Raw genomic sequence first — 25,141 nt, 5'->3', positions numbered from 1 at the left:
TTGAGACGGAGTCTCACTCTTCTCACCCAGGCTGGAATGCAGTGGCACGATCTCGGCTCACTGCAACCTGTGCTTGCTGGGGTTCAAGCAATTCTCCTGCCTCAGCCTCCTCAGTAGCTGGGATTACATGCATGTGCCACCATGCCCAGGTAATTTTTGAATTTTTAGTGGAGACAGGGTTTCACCATGTTGGCCAGGCTGGTCTCGAATTCCTGACCTCAGGTGATCTGCCCACCTTGGCCTCCCAAAGTGCTGGGATTACAGGCATGTGCCACGATGGCTGGCCTTCTTTCATTTCTTTATTTGCAATTTTATACTTGTGAATTATGTGCTGTGGAGAACTCAGCAGTGAAATTTCTGGAGGCATCAAGAACCATCTCAGCATTTCTGGTCAGGGGCACTCATGGATGCCTTTCCTTCTGTGTGCCCTGTGGAGTGCCTGAATCTCAGAGACAACACATTGTTCTTCTCAGTTACCCACATGACTTAGGGCAGGTTGCCCTACCTTGAAAGCAACATTGGCTTTGACCAATCATATCCTTTTTTCTCACTCCACATTTTGGTAATTAGCCCTGAACATTATGGGGTGGTGGTGGCGGGGTACAGATTTTGTAGCTTTTAGAGCTGGAGAAGGTAAGAGGCCATTTGGACCAATTCCCTTGCTTTACAAGACAAGGAAACTGGGGAAACTGAGGAATTGGAGGGGGCTTGACTTGCTTATCTAGCAAGCAGTGGCTTTTTCTGCTATCTACACTTCTTAGCTCTCTTAGTTCAACTCCTTCTTTTAAGAGATAACTAAACAGATGTTAAAATGTGTGTGACTTGGTCAAGGCCAACAAGTGGATGGTACAAATGAACTAGAAGCCAGGCCTTCTAGCTCCCACTGTCAGCAGTAAAAGGGAAATGGGGCAGGTAGTTTATCTGGAGTGATCCCAAGAAGCACAAGTGAGGGAGTAGGGAGAGTGGTGGAAAAGGGAGAATGCCCCAGAGGTGCTTTAGTGAGGAGGCTTCACAGGGACAACTGGGGCTCAGCCCCAAGGGGACCAAAGAACTGTGTTAAATTGCCTCATCTGGAGTCGCCATCCCACCCAAACTGCATGAGCAGATATTTGTCCCAATAATGGGAAAACCATGTCCATAATCAGTGCTTTGGCCAGAAATAACTCATTTCCTCATCTGGAGTTGGAGAAACTGGAGTATTTTTCCAGACTCTTGTTCCTCATTGGTTGAAGATGATTATTCCTGGCTGGTGTTTCTGGGCTGTCCTGTATGAGTGGAGCAAGCTTGGTGTCCTGGAGAAAGCCTGCAGGTGGAGAAGTAGAGAGGTGCAGATAGAAAGCTGAAGTGTTCTGCAAACTATGTATTGAAGCTGCTTGTGGACTCAAAAGTGGCCCAAGGGTATGTGGGCTGGAGTCTTGTAGTGTCTGTTACGGAATGTGATTCAGATTGGAGCCAGGAGATAGTAGAAGCCTGCCCTTTCTGTGATGCACAGTACCAAATGCTTAGCATGAGTCAATTATCTTGGGGAAACAGATGAAGGGACTAAAGCATGCATCTGAGGTGATGAGGGGCAAAACAGAGAAAGTTGCACAGACCCAAGAGCTGGATCATGAGAGCAAAAGCCTCAGGAATTGCCCAATCCTGAGCAGAGCCTCATATACTTCCATAGGGTAGGTGACTAGGTCTCTAAGGGGGTAACTCAGTACACACACTGCCCTTCTGTGCCCACTCCAGGCATTGGAATGAGATGTGTTGGAATAGGCGAGGTTTTCTCCCACCAGAATAAGGACTCTAGATGCAGTCTCCTGACCCGGGCCTGGCAGCAACTCCCCTCTCCTCTGCCCAGATTCCACCTGCTCTTTGAGGTCTGTGAGCAGTTCCAGGTTTGGGCAAGCTCACTCACCATTTCCAGGTGTCAGCGGGGCACTTGAGGCTGCAGGAACTTTCCAGCTGAGATGACCCCTCATGTCAAATGATTTTTTGCCACACTGAAAAAGAGGTATTCAAAGTGAAGTGCATTAGGAAGGAGGCAATGAGAGAGCTATTTCTGACCAAAGCACTGATTATGGACATGGTTTTCCCATTACTGGGACAAATATCTGTTCACGCCGTTTCGGTGTGATGGTGAGAGAATAAACTTGATTCTCTCGTTTTCTTTTTTTTTTTTTTAAATTGAAGTCAAGGAAAGGCTGCTAAGAGCCCAGAGAAGGAAGCTGGACAGAGGAACTCAGTCCCTTTGGGTTCATTGTGTCCCTCAGCTACCAGGGCCAAAAACAGTGGCTGACACAACTGGGCTGGTGGATACTTGGCCTCTTTGCTCTTGGCACAGTGGATAGGAAGACAGATGCCATGCCACCAGCTCTCCTAGTGTTTTATCATCATTTCCTTCTCTGTCAGTGTCAGTATCCAACCAACTGAACTACTATCCAGAGAAGCAGAGAGAGGCTCTGTACGCTAAACAAGACACTGTGTTGGACTGGGAGGCAGGGGACCTGCCTCTAACTGGCTCTCTGGGCCTCGGGGTCCTCATCCCCAAAGCCAGGGAGAAAGATGAGAGGGTATATGTCTCCTCTTCCACATCAGAAGGTAATGCTTTCTCATTTTATTTTTATTTTTTCCCTGGGAAGGAAATCTGAGATTGAAGTTCTACTGTGAGCTAAGGTTTTGTTACTTACTTTGGCAGTTACTTTGCCCTCTCTGAGGTTGTTTTCTCATCTGTAAAGTGAGGATAATAAATAAAGCCTGCTGTTTCTAGCTCAGGAGGGTTTTGAGGGAAAATCAAGTGAGATGATGATTATAAAAATGCTCTATAAACTATATAATGTTTCATTAATTCATTCATCCATTCATTCATATGATTAATGAGCATCTATGCATGTGTTGGTTCCTGAGAACCAATCAGCACATGTATAGATGCAGTCCCTGGCCTTGAGGGGGTCTCCGTTTTATGTAAACATAGACAAAAAGCACATAGATTACTGTGGCTAATGCTAAAATAGCTATGAGAGCACAGAAGACCTGGCAGCTCTCAGGTGCAAGCTGACACACACCCCAATAGGAGAGTAACACACATATCCAATCTACAGCCATTTACAGAATTCATGCTCAGTATGTGTGTATCTGTCTCCTGGTTGAGGCCTGCACTTCCCTGGCTCTTAATGTCACTACTTTTTTCCCCAATTCTCTCCTGTTTCTTGATATGTCTGTTTTTGGCAAGCCCTCCTTCCCAGGCCACAGGGACAGAGCAGGTGTGCTGTTCTTTCTTGGACAAACATCCCATAGAGAGAGTGGGGCCAACTTTCCAGGTAGTACAGGCTGTTCTTATGTGCACACAGCCTCAGGGACAAGTCGGCCAAGCCTAGCATGCTTTTTTGCATATACATTGTTTATGAAGTCATAGCATGCCATGGAATAAAAGACCAGAAATCCTAACATTTCCCCTCTCCTCATGAAGTGCAAAACTCCCTTATGTCTACTAAGTATATAAGGAGCTGTGCACTGGCCCAGCGTCATGGCCACCAGCACTTTTTTCCAGATGGCAGGAAGCAAGCCTGCAGGAGATCAGAGGAACTGTGTCTTTAAGAACCTTTGAGCTTGTGGGAAAGGACATATCAGTAGTGACCAATGGTGAGACTGCCCACTGATGACTAGTCTGAGGGGTGGTCACTGCCCAGAAGAGAGAAGCCATCTAAGAAGCATTTCTTTCTCATCCTGTTCACTTCTGGAAGTGTTGCTATATCTCTTCTACTCATCTTTTCCCCCCAAAGACCCCAGAAGTATTCCTGTGCCTTTTGTTTTTGTACTAGAAATTCTCCTAACAAACCTTCATGTTACTGCCTAACCAGGTAAACTGGGGCTCGCTCTCTTGTCTGCAAATGTTCTGATTGATACCTGTGGGAGGTGAAGTTCTTGCAGCTAAGAGGCAACTCTGTTTGCATGTAGACTTTCACTCCCACTAATTGCGTTATTTTTACGCATTCTTATTGCTTACTAAGAATTAGGTCTATTGGATCCTAAACTGTTTATTCCAATTGTAGTTACTGTTGTCATGTAATTCAATATAATATTAGGTGAACTGATGAAATACAAAATAAAGCTTATTTTCACAAAAACTAAGTAGCATTTTTAAAACCTTCAATAAAAATGAGGAGTTTATAAAAATTGATATCAAAGGTATAGGTGAAACAACTGGACATGATATCATAAAATTTGGACCTGTTACTTTTGTCACATCCCATTGGCCAGAGCTTGTCTCCATGGCCATGTTTAGTTGCTTGCAGGCTGGAAAATGCCTAGGAGGCCTCATGCCCAGCTCAAATCTGGGTTTCCATGACTTCAAGAAAGACTGGGAGAAGAGATACTAGGGACATGTAGCACTCTATATAAAAGCACTTTTTTTCTACAATTCACTGATTTGACCAAAAATTTTTGACTAATGGATTATTGGCCAAGACATCCTCAGATAAGAGGATTCTTACTGTATAGCTACTTTCCCTGCACCCTCACCATACTCTTCTCTAGTTTAAGTCCTATTCAGCCTTTGTTCATTCATTGGCATTTTAATCACTCATTTATTACTCCACAGATATTTATTGTTGTACGAGGCACTGGACACTGAGGAAACAGGAACAGGCAAGAAAGACAGGTCTGAGGTATTTTGTCAGAGCAATACAAAAGGACTAAGATGTCATCTATAAAATAAGAGGCTTAGATTTAATAACTGCCATGCTTGTCACTATACCATAATTCAAAATGCTTACGGTCCTATTACCAGCTTCCTAGGGCAGAAGTTGCTGGGTTTTGAGTCATGAGACTTTGCAGCCATGGTCATTGCTAAAGACTGGATGTAAGAGAGGCTAGTAGCTTCAGATTTGGTCTGGTCTGAGATCTGTGCTTTACGGGAAGAAGGGCCTGAGTAACTACACCAGTCAAATCCTTTCTGTCAAGGAATTTGAAGGCACTCAGTGAGACACTGAGAGGACAGAGAATCTCAGAGTTAGGCAGAGAAGCCAGTGACAGAGCCATGTGACTGATACAGAAGTGAAGGAACGAGGAGTTGCTGGGAGAAATAAAAACCAAGGAATAAGGGGTGCTGTTGGACCGTTAGAAGAGTTGTGGTACCCAGAGTGACCATGGCTGCGATGGGTCCCTCTGCTTCCTTATTTCCCACATGGCAGTTTAGGTAATGTATGAGCTCTTGGCAATTTATTTAATGAACATCTTCATAGTGCCAGGCACAATTCTAGGCATTTTATAATTCTTATATAGGTACTATCTTTTATTTTATTTTACTTTATTTTATTATTACTTTAAGTTCTAGGGTACATGTGCACAACATGCAGGTTTGTTATATATGTACACATGTGCCATGTTAGTGTGCTGCACCCGTTAACTTGTCATTTACATTAGGTATATCTCCTAATGCTATCCCTCCCCCTACCCCACCCCACATCAGACCCCAGTGTGTGATGTTCCCCACCCTGTGTCCAAGTGTTCTCGTTGTTTAATTCCCACCTATGAGTGAGAATATGTGGTGTCTGGTTTTCTGTCCTTGTGATAGTTTGCTCACAGTGATGGTTTCCAGCTTCATCCATGTCCCTACAAAGGACATGAACTCATCCTTTTTTATAGCTGCATAGTATTCCATGGTGTATATGTGACACCTTTTCTTAATCCAGTCTATTATAGATGGACATTTGGGATGATTCCAAGTCTTTGCTATTGTGAATAGTGCCTCAATAAACATACGTGTGCATGTGTCTTTATAGAAGCATGATTTATAGTCTTTTGGGTATATACCCAGTAATGGGATGGCTGGGTCAAATGGTATTTCTAGTTCTAGATCCTTGAGGAATCGCCACACTGTCTTCCACAATGGTTGAACTAGTTTACAGTCCCAACAACAGTGTAAAAGTGTTCCTATTTCTCCACATCCTCTCCAGCACCCGTTATTTCCCGACTTTTTAATGACTGCCATTCTAACTGGTGAGAGATGGTATCTTATTGTGGTTTTGAATTGCATTCCTCTGATGGCCAGTGATGATGAGCATTTTTTCATGTGTCTGTTGTCTGCATAAATGTCTTCTTTTGAGAAGTGTCTGTTCATATACTTCACCCATGTTCTGATGGGGTAGTTTGATTTTTTCTTCTAAATATGTTTGAGTTTTTTGTAGGTTCTGGATATTGGCCCTTTGTCAGATGGATAGATTGTAAAACTTTTCTCCCATTCTATAGGTTGCCTGTTCATTCTGATGGTAGTTTCTTTTGCTGTGCAGCTCTTTAGTTTAATTAGATCCCATTTGTCCATTTTGGCTTTTGTTGCCATTGCTTTTGGTGTTTCAGTCGTGAAGTCCTTGCCCACGCCTATGTCCTGAATAGTATTGCCTAGGTTTTCTTCTAGGGTTTTTATGGTTTTAGGTCTAACATTTAAGTCTTTCCTCCATCTTGAATTAATTTTTGTATAAGGTGTAAGGAAGGGATCCAGTTTCAGCTTTCTACATATGGCTAGCCAGCACCATTTATTAAATAGGGAATCCTTTCCCCATTTCTTGTTTTTGTCAGGTTTATCAAAGATCAGATTGTTGTAGATGTGTGGTATTTCTGAGGGCTCTGTTCTGTTCCATTGGTCTATATGTCTGTTTTGGTACCAGTACCATGCTGTTTTGGTTACTGTAGCCTTGTAGTATAGTTTGAAGTCAGCTAGCATGATGCCTCCAGCTTTGTTCTTTTTGCTTAGGATTGTCTTGGCAATGTGGGCTCTTTTCTGGTTCCATATGAACTTTAAAGCAGTTTTTTCCGATTCTGTGAAGAAAGTCATTGGTAGCTTGATGGGGATGGCATTGAATCTATTAATTACTTTGGGCAGTATGGCCATTTTCATGATATTGATTCTTCCTAGCCATGAACATGGAATGTTCTTCCATTTGTTTGTGTCCTCTTTTATTTCATTGAGCAGTGGTTTGTAGTTCTCCTTGAAGAGATCCTTCACATGCCTTGTAAGTTGGATTCCTAGGTATTTCATTCTTTTTGAAGCAATTGTGAATGAGAGTTCACTGATGATTTGGCTCTCTGTTTGTCTGTCATTGGTGTATAGGAATGTTTGTGATTTTTGCACATTGATTTTGTATCCTGAGACTTTGCTGAAGTTGCTTATCAGCTTAAGGAGATTTTGGGCTGAGATAATGGGGTTTTCTAAATATACAATCATGTCATCTGCAAACAGGGACAATTTGACTTCCTCTTTTCCTAATTGATTACCCTTTATTTCTGGCCTGATTGCCCTGGCCAGAACTTCCAACACTATGTTGAATAGCATCCCTGTCTTGTGCCAGTTTTCAAAGGGAATGCTTCCAGTTTTTGCCCATTCAGTATGATATTGGCTATGGGTTTGTCATAAATAGCTCTCATTATTTTGAGATATGTCCCATCTATAACTAGTTTATTGCAAGTTTTTAGAATGAAGCCAGTTGAATTTTGTTGAAGGCCTTTTCTGCATCTATTGAGATAATCATGTGGTTTTGTCTTTGGTTCTGTTTATATGATGGATTATGTTTACTGATTTGTGTATGTTGAACCAGCCTTGCATCCCAGGAATGAAACTGACTTGATCATGGTGTATAAGCTTTTTGATGTGCTGCTGTATTCGGTTTGCCAGTATTTTATTGAGGATTTTTGCATTGATGTTCATCAGGGATATTGGTCTAAAATTCTCTTTTTTGTTGTTGTGTCTCTGCCAGGCTTTGGTATCAGGATGATGTTGGCCTCATAAAATGAGTTAGGGAGGACTCCCTCTTCTTCTATTGATTGGAATAGTTTCAGAAGGAATGGTCCCAGCTCCTCCTTATACCTCTGGTAGAATTCGGCTGGCTGTGAATCCATCTGGTCCTGGACTTTTTTTGGTTGGTAGGCTATTAATTGTTGCCTCAATTTCAGAGCCTCCTATGGGTCTATTCAGGGATTCAACTTCTTCCTGGTTTAGACTTGGGAGGGTGTACGTGTCCAGGAATTTATCCATTTCTCCTAGATTTTCTATTTTATTTGTGTAGAGGTGTTTATAGTATTCTCTGATGGTAGTTTGTATTCTGTGGGGTCGGTGGTGATATCCCCTTTATCATTTTTTATTGCGTCTATTTGATTCTTCTCTCTTTTCTTCTTTATTAGTCTTGCTAGTGGTCTATCAATTTTGTTGATCTTTTCAAAAAACCAGCTCCTGGATTCATTGATTTTTTGAAGTGTTTTTTGTGTCTCTATCTCTTTCAGTTCTGCTCTGATCTTAGTTATTTCTTGCCTTCTGCTAGCTTTTGAATGTGTTTGCTCTTGTTTCTCTAGTTCTTTTAATTGTGATGTTAGGGTGTCAATTTTAGATCTTTCCTGCTTTCTCTTGTGGGCATTTAATGCTATAAATTTTGTCTATACATTGCTTTAAATGTGTCCCAGCGATTCTGGTACATTGTATCTTTGTTCTCATTGGTTTCAAAGAACATCTTTATTTCTACCTTCATTTCGTTATGTACCTTGTAGTCATTCCAGGAGCAGGTTGTTCAGTTTCCATGTTCTTTAGCAGTTGTGAGTGAGTTTCTTAATCCTGAGTTCTAGTTTGATTGCACTGTGGTCTGAGAGACAGTTTGTTATAATTTCTATTCTTTTACATTTGCTGAAGAATGCTTTACTTCCAACTATGTGGTCAATTTTCGAATAAGTGTGATGTGGTGCTGAGAATGTGTATTCTGTTGATTTGCGGTGGAGAGTTCTGTGGATGTCTATTAGGTCCACTTGGTACAGAGCTGAGTTCAATTCCTGGATATCCTTGTTAACTTTCTGTCTCGTTGATCTGTCTAATGTTGACAGTGGGGTGTTAAAATCTCCCATTACTATTGTGTGGGAATGTAAGTCTCTTTGTAGGTCTCTAAGGGCTTTATGAATCTGAGTGCTCCTGTATTGAGTGCATATATATTTAGGATAGTTAGTTGCTCTTGTTGAGTTGATCCATTTACCATTATGTAATGGCCTTCTTTGTCTCCTTTGATCTTTGTTGATTTAAAGTCTCTTTTATCAGAGACTAGGACTGCAATCCCTGCTTTTTTTGTTGTTTTCCATTTGCTTGGTAGATCTTCCTCCATCCCTTTATTTTGAGGCTATGTGTGTCTCTGCACATGAGATTGGTCTCCTCAATACAGCCCACTGATGGGTCTTGACTCTTTATCCAATTTGCCAGTCTGTGTCTTTTAATTGGAGCATTTAGCCCATTTACATATAAGGTTAATATTGTTATGTGTGAATTTGATCCTGTCATTATGATCTTAGCTGGTTATTTTGCTCATTAGTTGATGCAGTTTCTTCCTGGCATTGATGGTCTTTACAATTTGGCATGTTTTTGCCATGGCTGGTACTGGTTGTTCCTTTCCATGTGTAGTGCTTCTTTCAGGAGCTCTTGTAAAGGCAGGTCTGGTGGTAACAGAATCTCTCAGCATTTGCTTGTCTTAAAGGATTTTATTTCTCCTTCACTTATGAAACTTAGTTTGCCTGGATATGAAATTCTGGGTTGAAATTCTTTAAGAATGTTGAATATAGGCCCCTACTCTCTTCTGGCTTGTAGAGTTTCTGCCAAGAGATCTGCTGTTAGTCTGATGGGCTTCCCTTTGTGGGTAACCCGACCTTCCTCTCTGGCTGCCCTTAAAATTTTTCCCTTCATTTTAACTTTGGTCAACCTGACAATTATGTGTCTTGGAGTTGCTCTTCTCGAGGAATATCTTTGTGGCCTTCTCTGTATATCCTGAATTTGAATGCTGGCCTGCCTTGCTGGGTTGGGGAAGTTCTCCTGAATAATATCCTGAAGAGTGTTTTAAAACTTGGTTCCATTCTCCTCATCACTTTCAGGTACACCAATCAGATGTAGATTTGGTGTTTTCACATAATCCCATATTTCTTGAAGGTTTTGTTCATCTTTTTAATCTTTTTTTCTCTAAACTTCTCTTCTCACTTCATTTCACTCATTTGATCTTCAATCACTGATACCCTTTCTTCCAGTTGATCAAATCAGTTACTGAAGCTTGTGCATGCGTCACGTGCCATGGTTTTCAGCTCCATCAGGTCATTTAAGGTCTTCTCTGTGCTGTTTATTCTAGTTAGCCATCCGTCTAATCTTTTTTCAATGTTTTTAGCTTCTTTGCAATGAGTTCGAACCTCCTCCTTTAGCTCAGAGAAGTTTGTTATTACCGATAGTCTGAAGTCTTCTTTCAACTCATCAAAGTCACTCTCCATCCAGCTTTGTTCCATTGTTGGCAAGGAGCTGTGTTCCTTTGGAGGAGAAGAGGTGCTCTGGTTTTTAGAATTTTCAGCTTTTCTGCTCTGGTTTCTCCCCATCTTTGTGGTTTTATCTACCTTTGGTCTTTGATGATGGTGATGTACAGATGGAGTTTTGGTGTGGATGTCCTTTCTGTTTGTTAGTTTTCCTTCTAATAGTCAGGACCCTCAGCTGCAGGTCTGTTGGAGTTTGCCATAGGTCCACCCCATACCCTGTTCGCCTGGGTATCACCAGTGGAGGCTGCAGAACAGCAAATATTGCAGAACAGCAAATGTTGCTGCCTGATCCTTCCTCTGGAAGCTTCATCTCAGAGGGGCACCTGGCTGTATGAGGTTTTCTTTGGCTCCTACTGGGAGGTGTCTCCCACTTAGGCTACTTGGGGGTCAGGGACCCACTTGAGGAGGTAGTCTGTCCATTCTCAGATCTCAAACTCTGTGCTGGGAGAACCACTATCTTCAAAGCTGTCAGACAGGGTCATTTAAGTCTGCAGAAGTTTCTGCTGGCTTTTGTTCAGCTATGCCCTGCCCCCAGAGGTGCACTCTACAGAGGCAGGCAGGCCTTCTTGAGCTGTGGTGGGCTCTACCCAGTTCGAGCTTCCTGGCTGCTTTGTTTACCTACTCAAGCCTCAGCAATGGCAAACGCCCTTCCCCTGCCTCGCTGCCACCTTGAAGTTCAATCTCAGACAGCTGTGCTAGCAGTGAGCAAGGCTCCATGGGCGTGGGACCCTCCAAGCCAGGCATAGGATACAATCTCCTGGTGTGCTGTTTGCTAAGACCATTGGAAAAGCGCAGTATTAGGGTAGGAGTGTCCTAGTTTTCCAGGTACTATCTGTCATAGCTTCCCTTGGCTAGGAAAGGGAATTCCCTGACCCCTTGTGCTTTTTGGGTGAGGCATTGCCCTGCCCTGCTCCATGAGCTGCACCCACTGTCCAACAAGTCCCTGTGAGATGAACCCAGTACTTCAGTTGGAAATGCAGAAATCACCTGTCTTCTGCATCGCTCATGCTGGGAGCTGCAGACTAGAGCTGTTCCTATCCGGCCATCTTGGAACTGGCTCTATTTTATTTTATTATACTTTAAGTTCTGGGATAAATGTGCAGATGTGCCGGTTTGTTACATAGCTATACATATGCCATGGTGGTTTGCTGTACCTGTCATCTACATTAGGTATTTCTCCTAATGCTATCCCTCCCTTTACCCTCCATCCCCCAACAGACCCTGGTGTGTGATGTTCCCCTCCCTGTATCCATGCATTCTCATTGTTCAACTCCCACTTATGAGTGAGTACATGTGGTGTTTGGTTTTCTATTCTTGTGTTAGTTTGCTGAGAATGATGGTTTCCACCTTCATCCATGTCCCTGCAAAGGACATTAACTCATTCTTTTTTATGGCTGCATAGTATTCCATGGTGTATATGTGCCACATTTTCTTTATCCAGTCTATCATTGATGGGCATTTGAGTTGGTTCCAAGTCTTTGCTATTGTAAGTAGTGCTGCAATAAACATATGTATGCATGTGTCTTTATAGTAGAATGATTTATAATCCTTTGGGTATATACCCAGTAATGGGATGGCTAGGTCAAAGGGTATTTCTGGTTCTAGATCACTGAGGAATCACCACACTGTCTTCTACAATAGTTGAACTAATTTACACTCCCACCAACAGTATAAAAGCATTCCTATTTCTCCACATCCTCTCCAGCATCTGTTGTTTCCTGACTTTTTAATGATTGCCATTCTAACTGGCGTGAGATGGTATCTCATTGTGGTTTTGGTTTGCATTTCTCTAACCTGTAATGATGAGCTTTTTTTCATATGTTTTTTGGCCACATAAATGTCTTCTTTTGAGAAATGTCTGTTCATATCCTTCACCCACCTTTTGATGGGCTTGTTTTTTTCTTGTAAATTTGTTTAAGTTCCTTGTAGATTCTGGATATTAGCCCTTTGTCATATGGATAGATTGCAAAAATTTCCTCCCATTCTGTAGGTTGCCTGTTCACTCTGATGATAGTTTCTTTTGCTGTACAGAAACTCCGTAGTTTTATTAGATCCCATTTGTTGATTTTGGCTTTTGTTGCCATTGCTTTTGGTATTTTAGTCATGAAGTCTTTGCCCTTGCCTATGTCCTGAATGGTACTGCCTAGGTTTTCTTCTAGGGTTTTTATGGTTTTAGGTCTTACTTTTAAGTCTTTAATCCATCTTGAGTTAATTTTTGTATAAGGTATAAGGAAGGGGTCAAGTTTCAGTTTTCCACATATGGCCAGCCAGTTTTCCCAACACCATTTAATAAGTAGGGAATCCTTTCCCCATTGCTTGCTTTTGTTAGGTTTTTCAAAGATCAGATGGTTGTAGATGTGTGGTGTTATTTCTGAGGCCTCTGTTCTGTTCCATTGGTGTGTGTGTGTGTGTGTGTGTGTGTATGTGTGTGTATATATATATGTGTGTGTGTGTGTGTGTGTGTGTGTGTGTGTGTGTTTTGGTACCAGTACCATGCTGTTTTGTTAACTGTAGCCTTGTAGTATAGTTTGAAGTCAGGTAACATGATGCCTCCAGCTTTGTTCTTTTTCCTTAGGATTGTCTTGGCTTTATGGATGCTTTTTTTGTTCCATATGAAACTTAAAGTATTTTTTTCTAATTCTGTGAAGAAAGTCAATGGTAGCTTGATGGGGATGGCACTGGATCTATAAATTACTTTGGGTAGGATGACCATTTTCACGATATTGATTCTTCCTATCCAAGAGCATGGAATGATTTTTCATTTGTTTGTGTTCTCTCTTATTTCCTTGAGCAGTGGTTTGTAGTTCTCCTTGAAGAAGTCCTTCATATCCCTTGTATGTTGGATTCCTAGGTATTTTATTCTCTTTGTAGCAATTGTGAATTGGAGTTCACTCAGGATTTGGCTCTCTGTTTGTTTATTGTGTTGTGTATAGGAATGCTTGTGATTTTTGCACATTGATTTTGTATCCTGAGACTTTGCTGAAGTTGCTAATCAGCTTCAGGAGATTTTGAGCTGAGGCAAGGGGGTTTTCTAAATATACAGTCATGTCATCTGCAAACAGAAACCATTTGACTTCCTCTTATCCTATTTGAATATGCTTTATTTCTTTCTCTTGCCTGAATGCCCTGGCCAGAACTTCCAATACTATGTTGAATAGGAGTGGCGAGAGAGGGCATCCTTGTCTTGAGCTGGTTTTCAAAGGGAATGCTTCCAGTTTTTGCCTGTTCTGTATGATATTGGCTGTGGGTTTGTCATAATTAGCTCTATTATTTTGAGATACATTCCATCAGTACCTAGTTTATTGAGAGTTTTTAGAATGAAGCCAGTTGAATTTTGTTGAAGGCCTTTTCTGCATCTGTTGAGATAATCATGTGGTTTTAATCATTGGTTCTGTTTATGTAACAGATTATGTTTATTGATTTGTGTATGTTGAATTCGCCTTGCATCCCAGGTAGGAACCCAACTTGATCATGGTGGATAAGCTTTTTGATGTGCTGCTGGATTTGGTTTGCCAGTATTTTATTCAGGATTTTTGCATCAATGTTTATGAGAGATATTGGTCTAAAATTCTCTTGTTTTGTTGTGTCTCTGCCAGGCTTTGCTATCAGGATGATGCTTACCTCATAAAATGAGTAAGGGAGGATTCCCTCTTTTTCTGTTGTTTGGAATAGTTTCAGAAGGAATGGTACGAGCTCCTCTTTGTACCTCTGGTAGAATTCAGCTGTGAATCCATCTGGTCCTGAACTTTTTTCGGTTGGTAGGCTATTAATTACTGCCTCAATTTCAGAACTTGTTATTGGTCTATTCAGGGATTTGACTTATTCCCGGTTAAGTTTTGGGAGGGTATATGTGTCCAGGAATTCATCCATTTCTTCTAGATTTTCTAGTTTATTTGTGTAGAGGTGCTTATAGTATTCTCTGATGGTAGTTTGTATTTCTGTGGGATCGGTGGTGATATCCCCTTTTGTTGAGAGCAAAATCTGGCCATAAACTGACCCCAAAACTGGCCATAAACAAAATCTCTGTAGCACTGTAACACGTTCATAATGGCCCTAACGCCCATGCTGGAAGGTTATGGGTTTACCAGAATTAGGGCAAAGAATACCTGGCCTGCCCAGGGCGGAAAACTGCTTAAAGCCATTCTTAAGCCACAAACAATAGTATGAGCGATCTGTGCCTTAAGGACATGCTCCTGCTGTAGTTAACTAGCCCAACCTATCCCTTTAATTCCACCCATCCCTTCATTTCCCATAAGGGATACTTTTAGTTAATTTAATATCTATAGAAACAATGCTAATGACTTAATGACTGGCTTGCTATTAATAAATATGTGGGTGAATCTCTGTTGAGGGCTCTCAGCTCTGAAGGCTGTGAGACCCCTGATTTCTCACTTCACACCTCTGTATTTCTGTGTTTGTGTCTTTAATTCCTCTAGCACTGCTGGGTTAGGGTCTCCCCGACCGAGCTGGTTTCAGCACACTTTATCATTTTTTATTGTATCTATTTGATTCTTCTCTCTTCTCTTCTTTATTAGTCTGGCTAGTGGTCTATTTTGTTGATCTTTTCAAAAAACCAGCTCCTGGACTCATTGATTTTTTTGAATGGTTTTTCGTGTCTCTATCTCCTTCAGTTCTGCTCTTAGTTATTTCTTGTCTTCTGCTAGCTTTTAAATTTGTTTGCTGTTGCTTCTCTAGTTCTTTTAATTGTGATGTTAGGGTGTCTATTTCAGATCTTTCCTACTTTCTCTTTTGGGCATTTAGTGTATAAATTTCCCTCCGAACACTACTTTAGCTGTGTCCCAGAGATTCTGGTACATTGTGTCTTTGTTCTCATTGGTATCAAAGAACATCTTTATTTCCACCTTAATTTCAATATTTACCCAGTAGTCATTCAGTAGCAGGTTGTTCAGTTTCCATATAGTTGTTTAGTTTTGAGTGAGTTTCTTAATCCTGAGTTCTAATTTGATTGCACTGTGGTCTGAGAGACTGTTATAATTTTCATTCTTTTGCACTTACTGAGGAGTGTTTTACTTTCAATTATGTGTTTTGGAATAAGTGTGATGAGGTGCTGAGAAGAATGCCTATTCTATTGATTTGGGGTAGTGAGTTCTGTAGACGTCTATTAGGCCAGTTGGTAGAGAGCTGAGTTCAAGTCATGAATATCCTTGTTAATTTTCTGTTTCATTGATCTAATATTGACAGTGTGGTATTAAAGTCTCCCACTATTACTGTGTGGTAGTCTAAGTCTCTTTGTAGGTCTCTGAGAACTTGCTTTATGAATCTGGGTGCTCCTGTATTAGGTGCATATATATTTAGGATACTTAGCTTTTCTTGTTGCATTGATCCCTTTATCATTATGTAATGCCCTTCTTTGTCTTTTTGATCTCTGTTGGATTAAATTCTGTTTTATCAGAGACTAGAATTGCAACCCCTTCTTTTTTTTTTTCTTTTCATTTGCTTGGTAAATATTCCTCCATCCCTTTATTTTGAGCTTATGTGTGTCTTTGCATGTGAGATGGGTCTCCTGAATACAGCACACCAATGGGTCTTGACTCTTTATCCCATTTGCCAGTCTGTATCTTTTAACTGGGGCATTTAGTACATTTACATTTAAGATTATAATTGCTATGTGTTAATTTGATCCTGTCATTATGATGCCAGTTGGTTATTTTGCCCATTCGTTGATGCAGTTTCTTCCTAGCATTGATGGTCTCTACAATTTGGTATGTTTTTGCCATGGCTGGTACTGGTTGTTCATTTCCATGTTTAGTGCTTCCTTTAGGAGCTCTTGTAAGGCAAGCCTGGTGGTGACAAAATCTCTCAGCATTTGCTTGTCTATAAAGGATTTTATTTCTCCTTCGCTTATGAAACTTAGTTTGGCTGCATATGAAATTCTGGGTTGAAAATTCTTTTCTTTAAAAGTGTTGAATATTAGTCCCAACTCTCTTCTGGCTTGTAGGTTTCTGCAGAGAGATCCCCTGTTAGTCTGATGGACTTCCCTTTGTAGGTAACCTGACCTTTCTCTCTGGATGCCCTTCACACTTTTTCATTTGTTTTAGCCTTGGTGAGTCTGACAATTATGTGTCTTGGGGTTGCCCTTCTCGAGGAGTATCTTTGTGGTATTCTCTGTATTTCCTGAATTTGAATGTTGACCTGCCTTGCTAAGCTGGGGAAGTTCTCCTGGATAATATCCTGAAGAGTGTTTTCTAACTCGGTTCCATTTTCCCCGTGACTTTCAGGTACACCAATCAAACATAGATTTGGTCTTTTCATATAGTCCCATATTTCTTGGAGGCTTTATTTGTTCCTTTTCCTTCTTTTTTCTCTAATCTCGTCTTCATGCTTTATTTCATTAAGCTGATCTTCAATCTCTGATACCCTTTCTTCTGCTTAATTGATTCAGCTATTGATACTTGTGTATGCTTCCCGAAATTCTCGTGCTGTGTTTTTCAAGCCTCAGCATGGCAGACACCTCTCCCTGCACCAAGCTCTACCATTCAAGGTTGACCTCAGAATGCTGTGCTGGCAGCGAGAATTTCAAGACAGTGGATCTTACCTTGCTGGGCTCTGTGGGGGTGGGAACTGCCAAGCCAGGCCACTTGGCTCCCTGGCTTCAGCCCCCTTTCCAGGGAAGTGAACAGTTCTGTCTTGCTGACATTCCAGGTGCTACTGGGGTATGGAAAAAAAAAAAACTCCTGCAGCTAGCTCAGTGTCTGCCACCCTGTTTTGTGTTTGAAACCCAGGGCCCTGGTGGCATAGGCCCTGGAGGAAATCTCCTGGTCTGTGGGTTGTGAAGACCATGGGGAAAATGCAGTATCTGGGCCAGAGTGCACCATTCCTCATGGCACAGTCCCTCATGGTTTCCCTTGGGTAGGGGAGAGAATTCTCCAATCCCTTGCACTTCCTGGGTGTGGAGACACCCCACCTTGCTTTGGCTCACCCTCCATGGGCTGCATCCCCTGTCCAACCAGTCCCAATGAGATGAACTGCATACCTCAGTTGGAAATGCAGAAATCAACCACCTTCTGCATCTATCTCACTGGGAGCTGCAGAACAGAGCTGTTCCTATTCAGCCATCTTGCCAGTAAATCGTAAATTATATTTTTCATAAGCTCTGGAAAATTGTCAGTCATTATTTCCTGAATGTTACCTATTTTTTGAAGCTCATCGTAAACCTACTAAGTTTTTCCTTCCATCCTTCCCGTTTATTAATATTTCCACTGTATTTTCCATATCTTTCTCTTTCAGTGCTCATTTTCTCTGTGCTCATATATTAGACTCAGTGGATAATTTTAAAAGGTGTTTAAAGAGCCTATTTTACCTATGTGCTGAGTTTTTAAAATATTTTTAATTATAATCTTTCCTTTTTTGAAGTCTAAACCACAACTTTTTGTTTTTATTTTTATAAACTCTACTTAGTACTTTTCAAATCTGTCTGTTCTTTTTGCCCAAACTTGTCTTTTTATTTTCTAAGGTTTCAATTTCTATTTTGTATTTGTTTAACTATCTTTTAAAATAGAGTTTCTCATACTGCTCTATGCTACACAATTCTTGGAGCTCTAATTCTGCTGTTTTTGTTGTTGATTCTTGTTCATGTGTTTCCTTGTGAGTTTAAAAATTTGTGATCTTCAGAATGAGAAAAAAAAAAAAAAAACTATTCCAAAATTCCTTTGGAACTAAAAAAGAGCCTGAATAGTCAAAGCAATCTTAAGCAAAAAGAACAAAGCTGAAGACATCACACTACCCAACTTCAAACTATACTGCAAAGCTACAGTAGCTAAAACAGCATGGTATTGGTACACAGACACATCGAACAATGGAACAGGTTAGAGAACCCAGATATAAAGCCACACACCTACAACCATCTTGTCTTTAACAAAGCCAACAATAACAAGCTATGTGGAAAAGACTTCCTATTCAGTAAATAGTGCTGAGATAACTGGCTGGTCACATGTAGAAGATTTAAACTGGACCCTACCTTTCAAACGGTGATTTTTGATGTACAAAAATCAACTCAACATGGATTCAAGAGTTAAATATAAAATCTAAAAGTATAAAAACCTTAGAAGAAAACCTAGGAAATGCCATTCTGGACATCAGCCCTGGCAAAGACTTCATAACAAAGACTCCAAAAGCAATTGCAATAAAAACAAAAAGTGACAAGTGGGACCTAATTAAAGAGGTTCTGCACGGTGAAAGAAACTATGAAAAGAGTAAACAGACAACCTACAGAATGGAAGAAAATATTTGCAAACAGTGCATCTGACAAAGGTGTAATATCCATAATCTATAAGGAACTTAAACCAAGAGGCAAAAAACAACACCATCAAAAAATGGGCGAGGGACTTATTTGAACATACACTTCTCAAAAGGAGACATACACATGGCCAACAAGCATGTGAAAAAATGCTCAACATTGCTAATCATTATGGAAATGCAAGTTAAAACCACAATGACATAGCATCTCATGCCAGTCAGAATGGCTATTGCTAAAAAGACGAAAAGTAACAGATGCTGGTGAGGTTACAGAGAAAAGGGAACACTTATACACTGCTAGTGGGAATGTAAATTGGTTCAGCCACTGTGGAAAGCAGTCTGGAGATTTCTCAAAGAACTTAAAATAGAACTACCATTTGACCCAGGAATCCCATTACTGGGCATGTACCAAAAGGAATAGAAAGCATTCTTTCGTAATGATACATGCATGTGTATGTTCATTGCTGCACTATTCACTATAGTAAAAACATGAAATTAACCTAGATGCCCATTAATAGTTGACAGGATAAAGATAATATGGTACATATACGCCCTGGAATACTACATAGTCATAAAAAAAGAGCAAGATTATGTCCTTTGCAGTAACATGGATGGAGCTGGAAGACATTATCCTAAGTCAATTAATGCAGGAACAGAAAACCAAACACTGCATGTTCTCATTTATAGGTGGGAGCTAAACACCGAATACACATGGACACAAAGAAGGGAACAGTAGACACCAGGGCCTAATTGAAGGTGGAGGTTGGGAGGAGAGTGAGAATTGAAAAACTCCCTATCAAGTACTATGCTTATTACCTGAGTGACAAAATTATCTGTATACCAAACCCCCACAACATTCAATTTAGCCATGTAACAAACCTACAGATGTACCCCTTTGAACCTAAAATACAAGTTGGAAAGAAAAAATAAAATTTGTGATCTTAAATAATCTACAGCCAGGCTTTGCGTATAAGAATCCTGTATAGCTTGGGTGAGGGAGTGTTCCTCTGGGATGGGGTCATGGCAAAAGGACTCAGGAGCCAACTTGAAGAGGCTTCCATGACAAGTATGTGAGAATTTGATAATCAAGAAGAATAATATCTATAATTGGTTCAAATACATCATTTATGTTTAAAGCCATAAATATGATACTTTAAAAACATTTTTAGTCATTTATGAAGGATGCTCTTTCCTGCACATATTGTACCTAAAGGTAACACAAAATTGATAAGAGGTCTCTCTTTATAGAAGTATCCACTTAATAAATGAGGAAATGATACAATCAGAAATCACCATTTTGCAGCTTCAAATGATATAATAGATCTAGTCAATGATCATCAATGGTACAAAGAGAAAGATAAGCAAGACAAAATGTTCTTTCAAAGGACCTACAGAACTTCACTATAACCAATGTAACCCTTTAACACATAGTACTTAAGTGCCACCAAGTTTCAAGTCTTGAATGGGAAAATGTGGTTTTAAACATTTAAACACATGGATGGACTATCACCTACTTTGTACTGAGTTGTCAATTTTTTTGAAAAAGGAGCACTCCTTGAGATGAAACCACTTTCCTATAACATGTAACTGTACAATTCAAATGTATCTCCTATACTCTGAAGGCCCAATTATTTGGGTGCACAGAAATCTCAATGTGCTTCCTTTATGTGCTTCACAGGTAACAACCCATGCCTACCCATTGGGTAACCATCTGGTGTCCAGAGCCATTTGGATGACAACTTCCTGCTCTAATTGACTCTTCCCTTAGGCATATAAACTCAGCCTTAAATGACCTCATATAAATAAATGGGTTGAGAAAGATGCTTTAGAATACCAGACATCAGTTCTTCCTCCTGCAAGTCTTTGTTGGGGCAGCAGCAAAATTACGGCATCTAGAGTTTCTGTAAACCCAAGAGTAATGAAACAATAGCACAATAGCAGTTTATTACTCATAGTCATGAGGGACACTCAGACCCACAGATGGGAAGTAGCCAGGCCCTTGGTGAAAAAGAAAATCATGCTTTTCCAGAGGAAAAAACCCTAGAAAAACACATTGCGCATGTCTTCTCTCATTACTGATATAATGAAATTTATCAGTTTCCTTCAATTAATGATGTAAAGACCTAAGCATTTTAATTAAAGTCCTCATTTTGAATCCTCTGTGTCATTTGTTTCTGGTACATTTGGTTCCTGAGTCCTTATGTGGAGAGTTGGGGATGAAAGGTAAAGCGTTTCCATTTGAATGGAAATCAAGTCTGAGAACTGATTACAGATCCAGGTGAAGTGAAAATGTAATAAACAGGCACTATCCTCTAAACAGGAAACCACTAATTAGTTTTTTGAGCTTAGCATAAATGCCTCCTAAATTGCATCTTAATACAGAACCTCACTGTATATTGATTCAATTTTTCTGATGCAAAAAGTGCGCTGGTTGGATGTGTCCCTAGAGGCTTAATTGTGCTGGGTATCCTACAGCAATGGTTGTATTGAAATGTAAATAATAATGCCAAGAGCCATCATTTGTGTCTGCAGTGATTAGAAGCTATTCATTCTAAATTATTATTTTTACATTTCTCTTGTCTTTGGCCTTGGAAATATGTCAAAAATGTCCCAAATGCATTTCCAGGTCAAACAAATAAATCTATATTAATTAAACACAAATCAAGTCTGTAAGTTTAAGTTTCTGTATCAGCGTGATAATTCATTAATTAAGAAACCCCAGCCATCAAACAGTCTTCAGTGAGGATGTAGGGTCCACAAGCCTCAAGGTTGGCATCAGATCACTGAAGGAACAAAGAGCATGACCTGCTATTGACAACTGCATTGTTTCAGGAAGGAAGTCAGGAAGGAGCTGAAGAGAGATCAACAAGGACATACCTAAAAGAAGATAAAGGAAAATAAATGCAAAGTGGGGGAACTATTTGCTTGGTAGAAGTGGAACAGGGGAAATTAATAGCATTTGAAAACAAAAACCTAACATTTCATCTTGAAACAGCAGAACTCAGTTCACCATTGGAGTGAACTGAGGGCCAATCAGGCATACACTCAGCTCAGAGCTTGGGGAAAATATTTATATATAACTCTCCTTGAATTAGCTGTCAAGCAGAGCAGTCTTCTGACCAGGATATTCTGAGTTTGGAGAACAATAGCAGCTGCCTGATTTGAATCTCCCCTACACTCTTCCCCACCCCACTCCACTCCACCCCCCTCAAAGCAAAATTGACAATGAGAATGAATAAAACCATACCTGATTTGAGTCATCAGCATGACTAGAAAACAGAACATCATGACTTTCAAGTTATCTGTAAGTAAAGGGGAATAAAATTGTAATGGACTACCATGGTTTTTCTGGCATTGCAAACCTGTGAGGGGAAGGAGTGAAAGGGGAGACGTTTAAGAGATTTCATGAAAAAAGAATAGAGAGGAGCAAAGAACTTGGATAACATGTAGACAGAAGCACTTCCAGAGAGTGCCAGTCCGACAAAAAATGGCAAAATACTGAACATAGGCTGGGCCTTGATAGCGTATGGCACTAATTATAGGTAAGGGGTTTGAAAATGTGTAAAACCCAAAGAAGGAAACAGCAGACACTAGGGTCTACTTGAGGAGGATGGAGGAGAGTGGGAGGAGGGAGAGAAGCAGAAAAGATAACTATTGGGTACTGGGCTCAATACCGCGGTGATGAAATAATGTGTACAATAAACCCCAGGGACATGTGTTTACCTATGTAAAAAACCTTCACATGTGCCCCCAAACCTAAAATGAAAGTTAAAAAAAAAAATGTGTGAAACCAGATGAGGTAGCCCCAGGAAGGTTACTTTGTGGGGAGTATCAGGTACAAAGAAAATTGGTAGTATTAGTTGAATACAAGGCAATAAAAAGTAGATAAGGAAATAAAAAGAAAAAAATAAGGATAATACAGAAACAACAGAAAAATAAGACATGCCAATCCTCCCCACCACACTGCCACTGATGATACTATTTTCCACAAAAGAAACTGCAGAGAAGAAGGCATAATTGACATAAGACATAACAGAATGCTCCCAAACTAGGATTGCTGTTCATGAAATGAATTGGTATAGATAGAAAAGAAACCACAACCACACAAAACTATTGAAAAAATCATAAAACAGAAGTCAAAGAATTACTGTGTTGAAAACTTTCTCCAAAAACCAACCATAAAACTGAAGAAACCTGTAACACAAAACTCTAAGCTGTATTAAAGATACTCAAACAAGTATTTGGGAATATGGAAAACACCATGATTCAGAAATACAAAAATTAGGAGTAGATACAAACCTAAAAATAGAGGTAGGGAGGGAATGATATGACAGTTGATTAAACTAAGAATGGAAGTAGAAGAAAAAGATCAAATTATGTCATAAAAAAAGATACCAGAATCTGCCCCCCAACCATAGCTATTAGGAGGAGCCTCTCAATGATCTCCATTCTTTCCATTTTTACCCTTCTTCCCCCAAGTTTCCAGCTCCTTCCTTCTCTGCCCTCTGTGATTATGAAAGTAAGTCCCATATCACTTTACTACTGTTACAGCCGTTTCATGAAGTTGCTAAGTGTCCTCAACACTGGAGCTTCCTTATAATCAGAGTGGAGCACCTACAAAATAAATAATCTACTCAGAACATAATTTTATAGTATTCTTAGGCTTAAAAAAAACTCATCCAAAGAATGTCAGTTTCATTTCTTCCACATTCTACCCTACCCCTGCCACCAACCAGGATTTTCAAAGGTTGATACCACAGGGGAGAAAAAGTAGTATCTCTTCCTCGCCCATCACAAGGTTCATTGCTGATAACAAAGACAGATTAACAAGAGAAAAGGATAACAAATTTGTTTAATGAAAGTTTTAAGTGACAAGGAACCAATGACCCAGGGAAAACTGTATTTTTATGGACAGTTGTACAAAAGTATGATTGGAGAATAAAAGGAAACTTAAAGAGAATCTAATAGTAATCAACTATGGAGAACTTAGCAAGGCCAGTTTGTTCAGATTCTTCTTTGAGTCTCTGTGTGACATTTATTTCCTCTGGGTATAGGAGAGACACCTGTCACATGAGATTTCAGGGGAGAAAGGTAGGAGAAGGTCATAGAGTGACCTTTGTGTTTCTACAGTTTTCTTAATTCCCTTCAATTTAAAATAACCAATATTCCATACTTTGGGGTATCATAGTCTAAGCCCCAAAAGTATATTTTAAACTTGTTTTTTCTAAATAATTTAAAGTTTTATTATAAAGTGTACACGTGCAGGTTTGTTACATGGGTATATTGCATGATGTTGAGGTTTGGGGTAAAAATCATTCTGTCACCCAGGTAGTGAGCATAGCACCCAATAGGTGGTTTTTCAGCTCAGTCCTTCCTCCCTTCCTCCATCCCTCCCTCCCTCCCCATCTAGAAGTCCCCAGTGTCTTTTGTTTCCATCTTTATGTCTATGTGTATTCAATGTTTAGCTCCCATTTGTAAGTGAGAACATGTGTTCTTGCATTAATTCACTTAGGATAACATCCTCCAGCTCCATCCATGTTGCTGCAAAGGAAATGATTCTGTTCTCTTCTGTGGCTGCATAGTATCCCATGGTGTATATGTACAACATTTCCTTATCTAGTTCATTGTTGATGAGCACCTAGATTGATTCCATGTCTTTGCTATTGTGAATAGTGCTGCAATGGACATATGAGTGTATGTATCTTTTTTTATTATTATCATTATACTTTAAGTTCTAGGGTACATGTGTACAATTTGCAGGTTTGTTGCATATGTATACGTGTGCCATGTTGGTGTGCTGCACCCATTAACTCGTCATTTACATTGGGTATATCCCCTAATGCTATCCCTCCCTCCTCCCCCTAACCCCACAATAGGTCCCGGTGTGTGATGTTCCCCTTCCTGTGTCCAAGTGATCTCATTGTTCAATTCCCACCTATGAGTGAGAATATGTGGTGTTTGGTTTTCTGTTCTTGTGATAGTTTGCTGAGAATGATGGTTTCCAGCTGCATCCATGTCCCTACAAAGGACATGAACTCATCCTTTTTTATGGCTGCATAGTATTCCATGGTGTATATGTGCCACATTTTCTTAATCCAGTCTGTCACAGATGGACATTTGGGTTGATTCCAAGTCTTTGCTATTGTGAATAGTGCTGCAATAAACATACGTGTGCATGTGTCTTTATAGAAGCATGATTATAATGCTTTGGATATACACCCAGTAATGGGATGGCTGGGTCAAATGGTATTTCTAGTTCTAGATCCTTGAGAAATCACCACACTGTTTTCCATAATGTTTGAACTAGTTTACAGTCCCACCAACAGTGTAAAAGTGTTCCTATTTCTCCACATCCTCTCCAGCACCTGTTGTTTCCTGACTTTTTAATGATTGCCATTCTAACTGGTGTGAGATGGTATCTTATTGAGGTTTTGATTTGCATTTCTCTGATGGCAAGTGATGAAGAGCATTTTTTCATGTGTCTGTTGCCTGTATGAATGTCTTCTTTTGAGAAATGTCTGTTTATATCCTTTGCCCACTTTTTGATGGTGTTATTTGTTTCTTTCTTGTAAATTTGTTTGAGTTC

General features: G+C 40.1%; 1 protein-coding gene across 2 annotated transcripts in view; it reads right to left on the bottom strand.

Moving 5' to 3' along the window:
* Positions 1-294: 294 nt before the first annotated feature.
* ANKRD42 (ankyrin repeat domain 42) overlaps positions 295-25,141 on the bottom strand; it is a 196,541-nt gene continuing 171,694 nt past the window's right edge. For both annotated transcript variants that reach the window (XM_074014921.1, XM_074014922.1), the window contains 2 exons: positions 1,904-1,988; positions 295-1,303 (listed from right to left, as the gene is read on the bottom strand). In XM_074014921.1, the coding sequence (XP_073871022.1) occupies positions 1,964-1,988 (25 nt within the window). In that variant the 3' untranslated portion in view covers positions 295-1,303; positions 1,904-1,963. The remainder of the gene's footprint in view (positions 1,304-1,903; positions 1,989-25,141) is intronic.

Source organism: Macaca fascicularis, chromosome 14 (assembly GCF_037993035.2).
Source record: "Macaca fascicularis isolate 582-1 chromosome 14, T2T-MFA8v1.1".
Lineage (NCBI taxonomy): Eukaryota > Metazoa > Chordata > Mammalia > Primates > Cercopithecidae > Macaca > Macaca fascicularis.
This window is presented reverse-complemented; position numbering and strand designations above follow the sequence as displayed.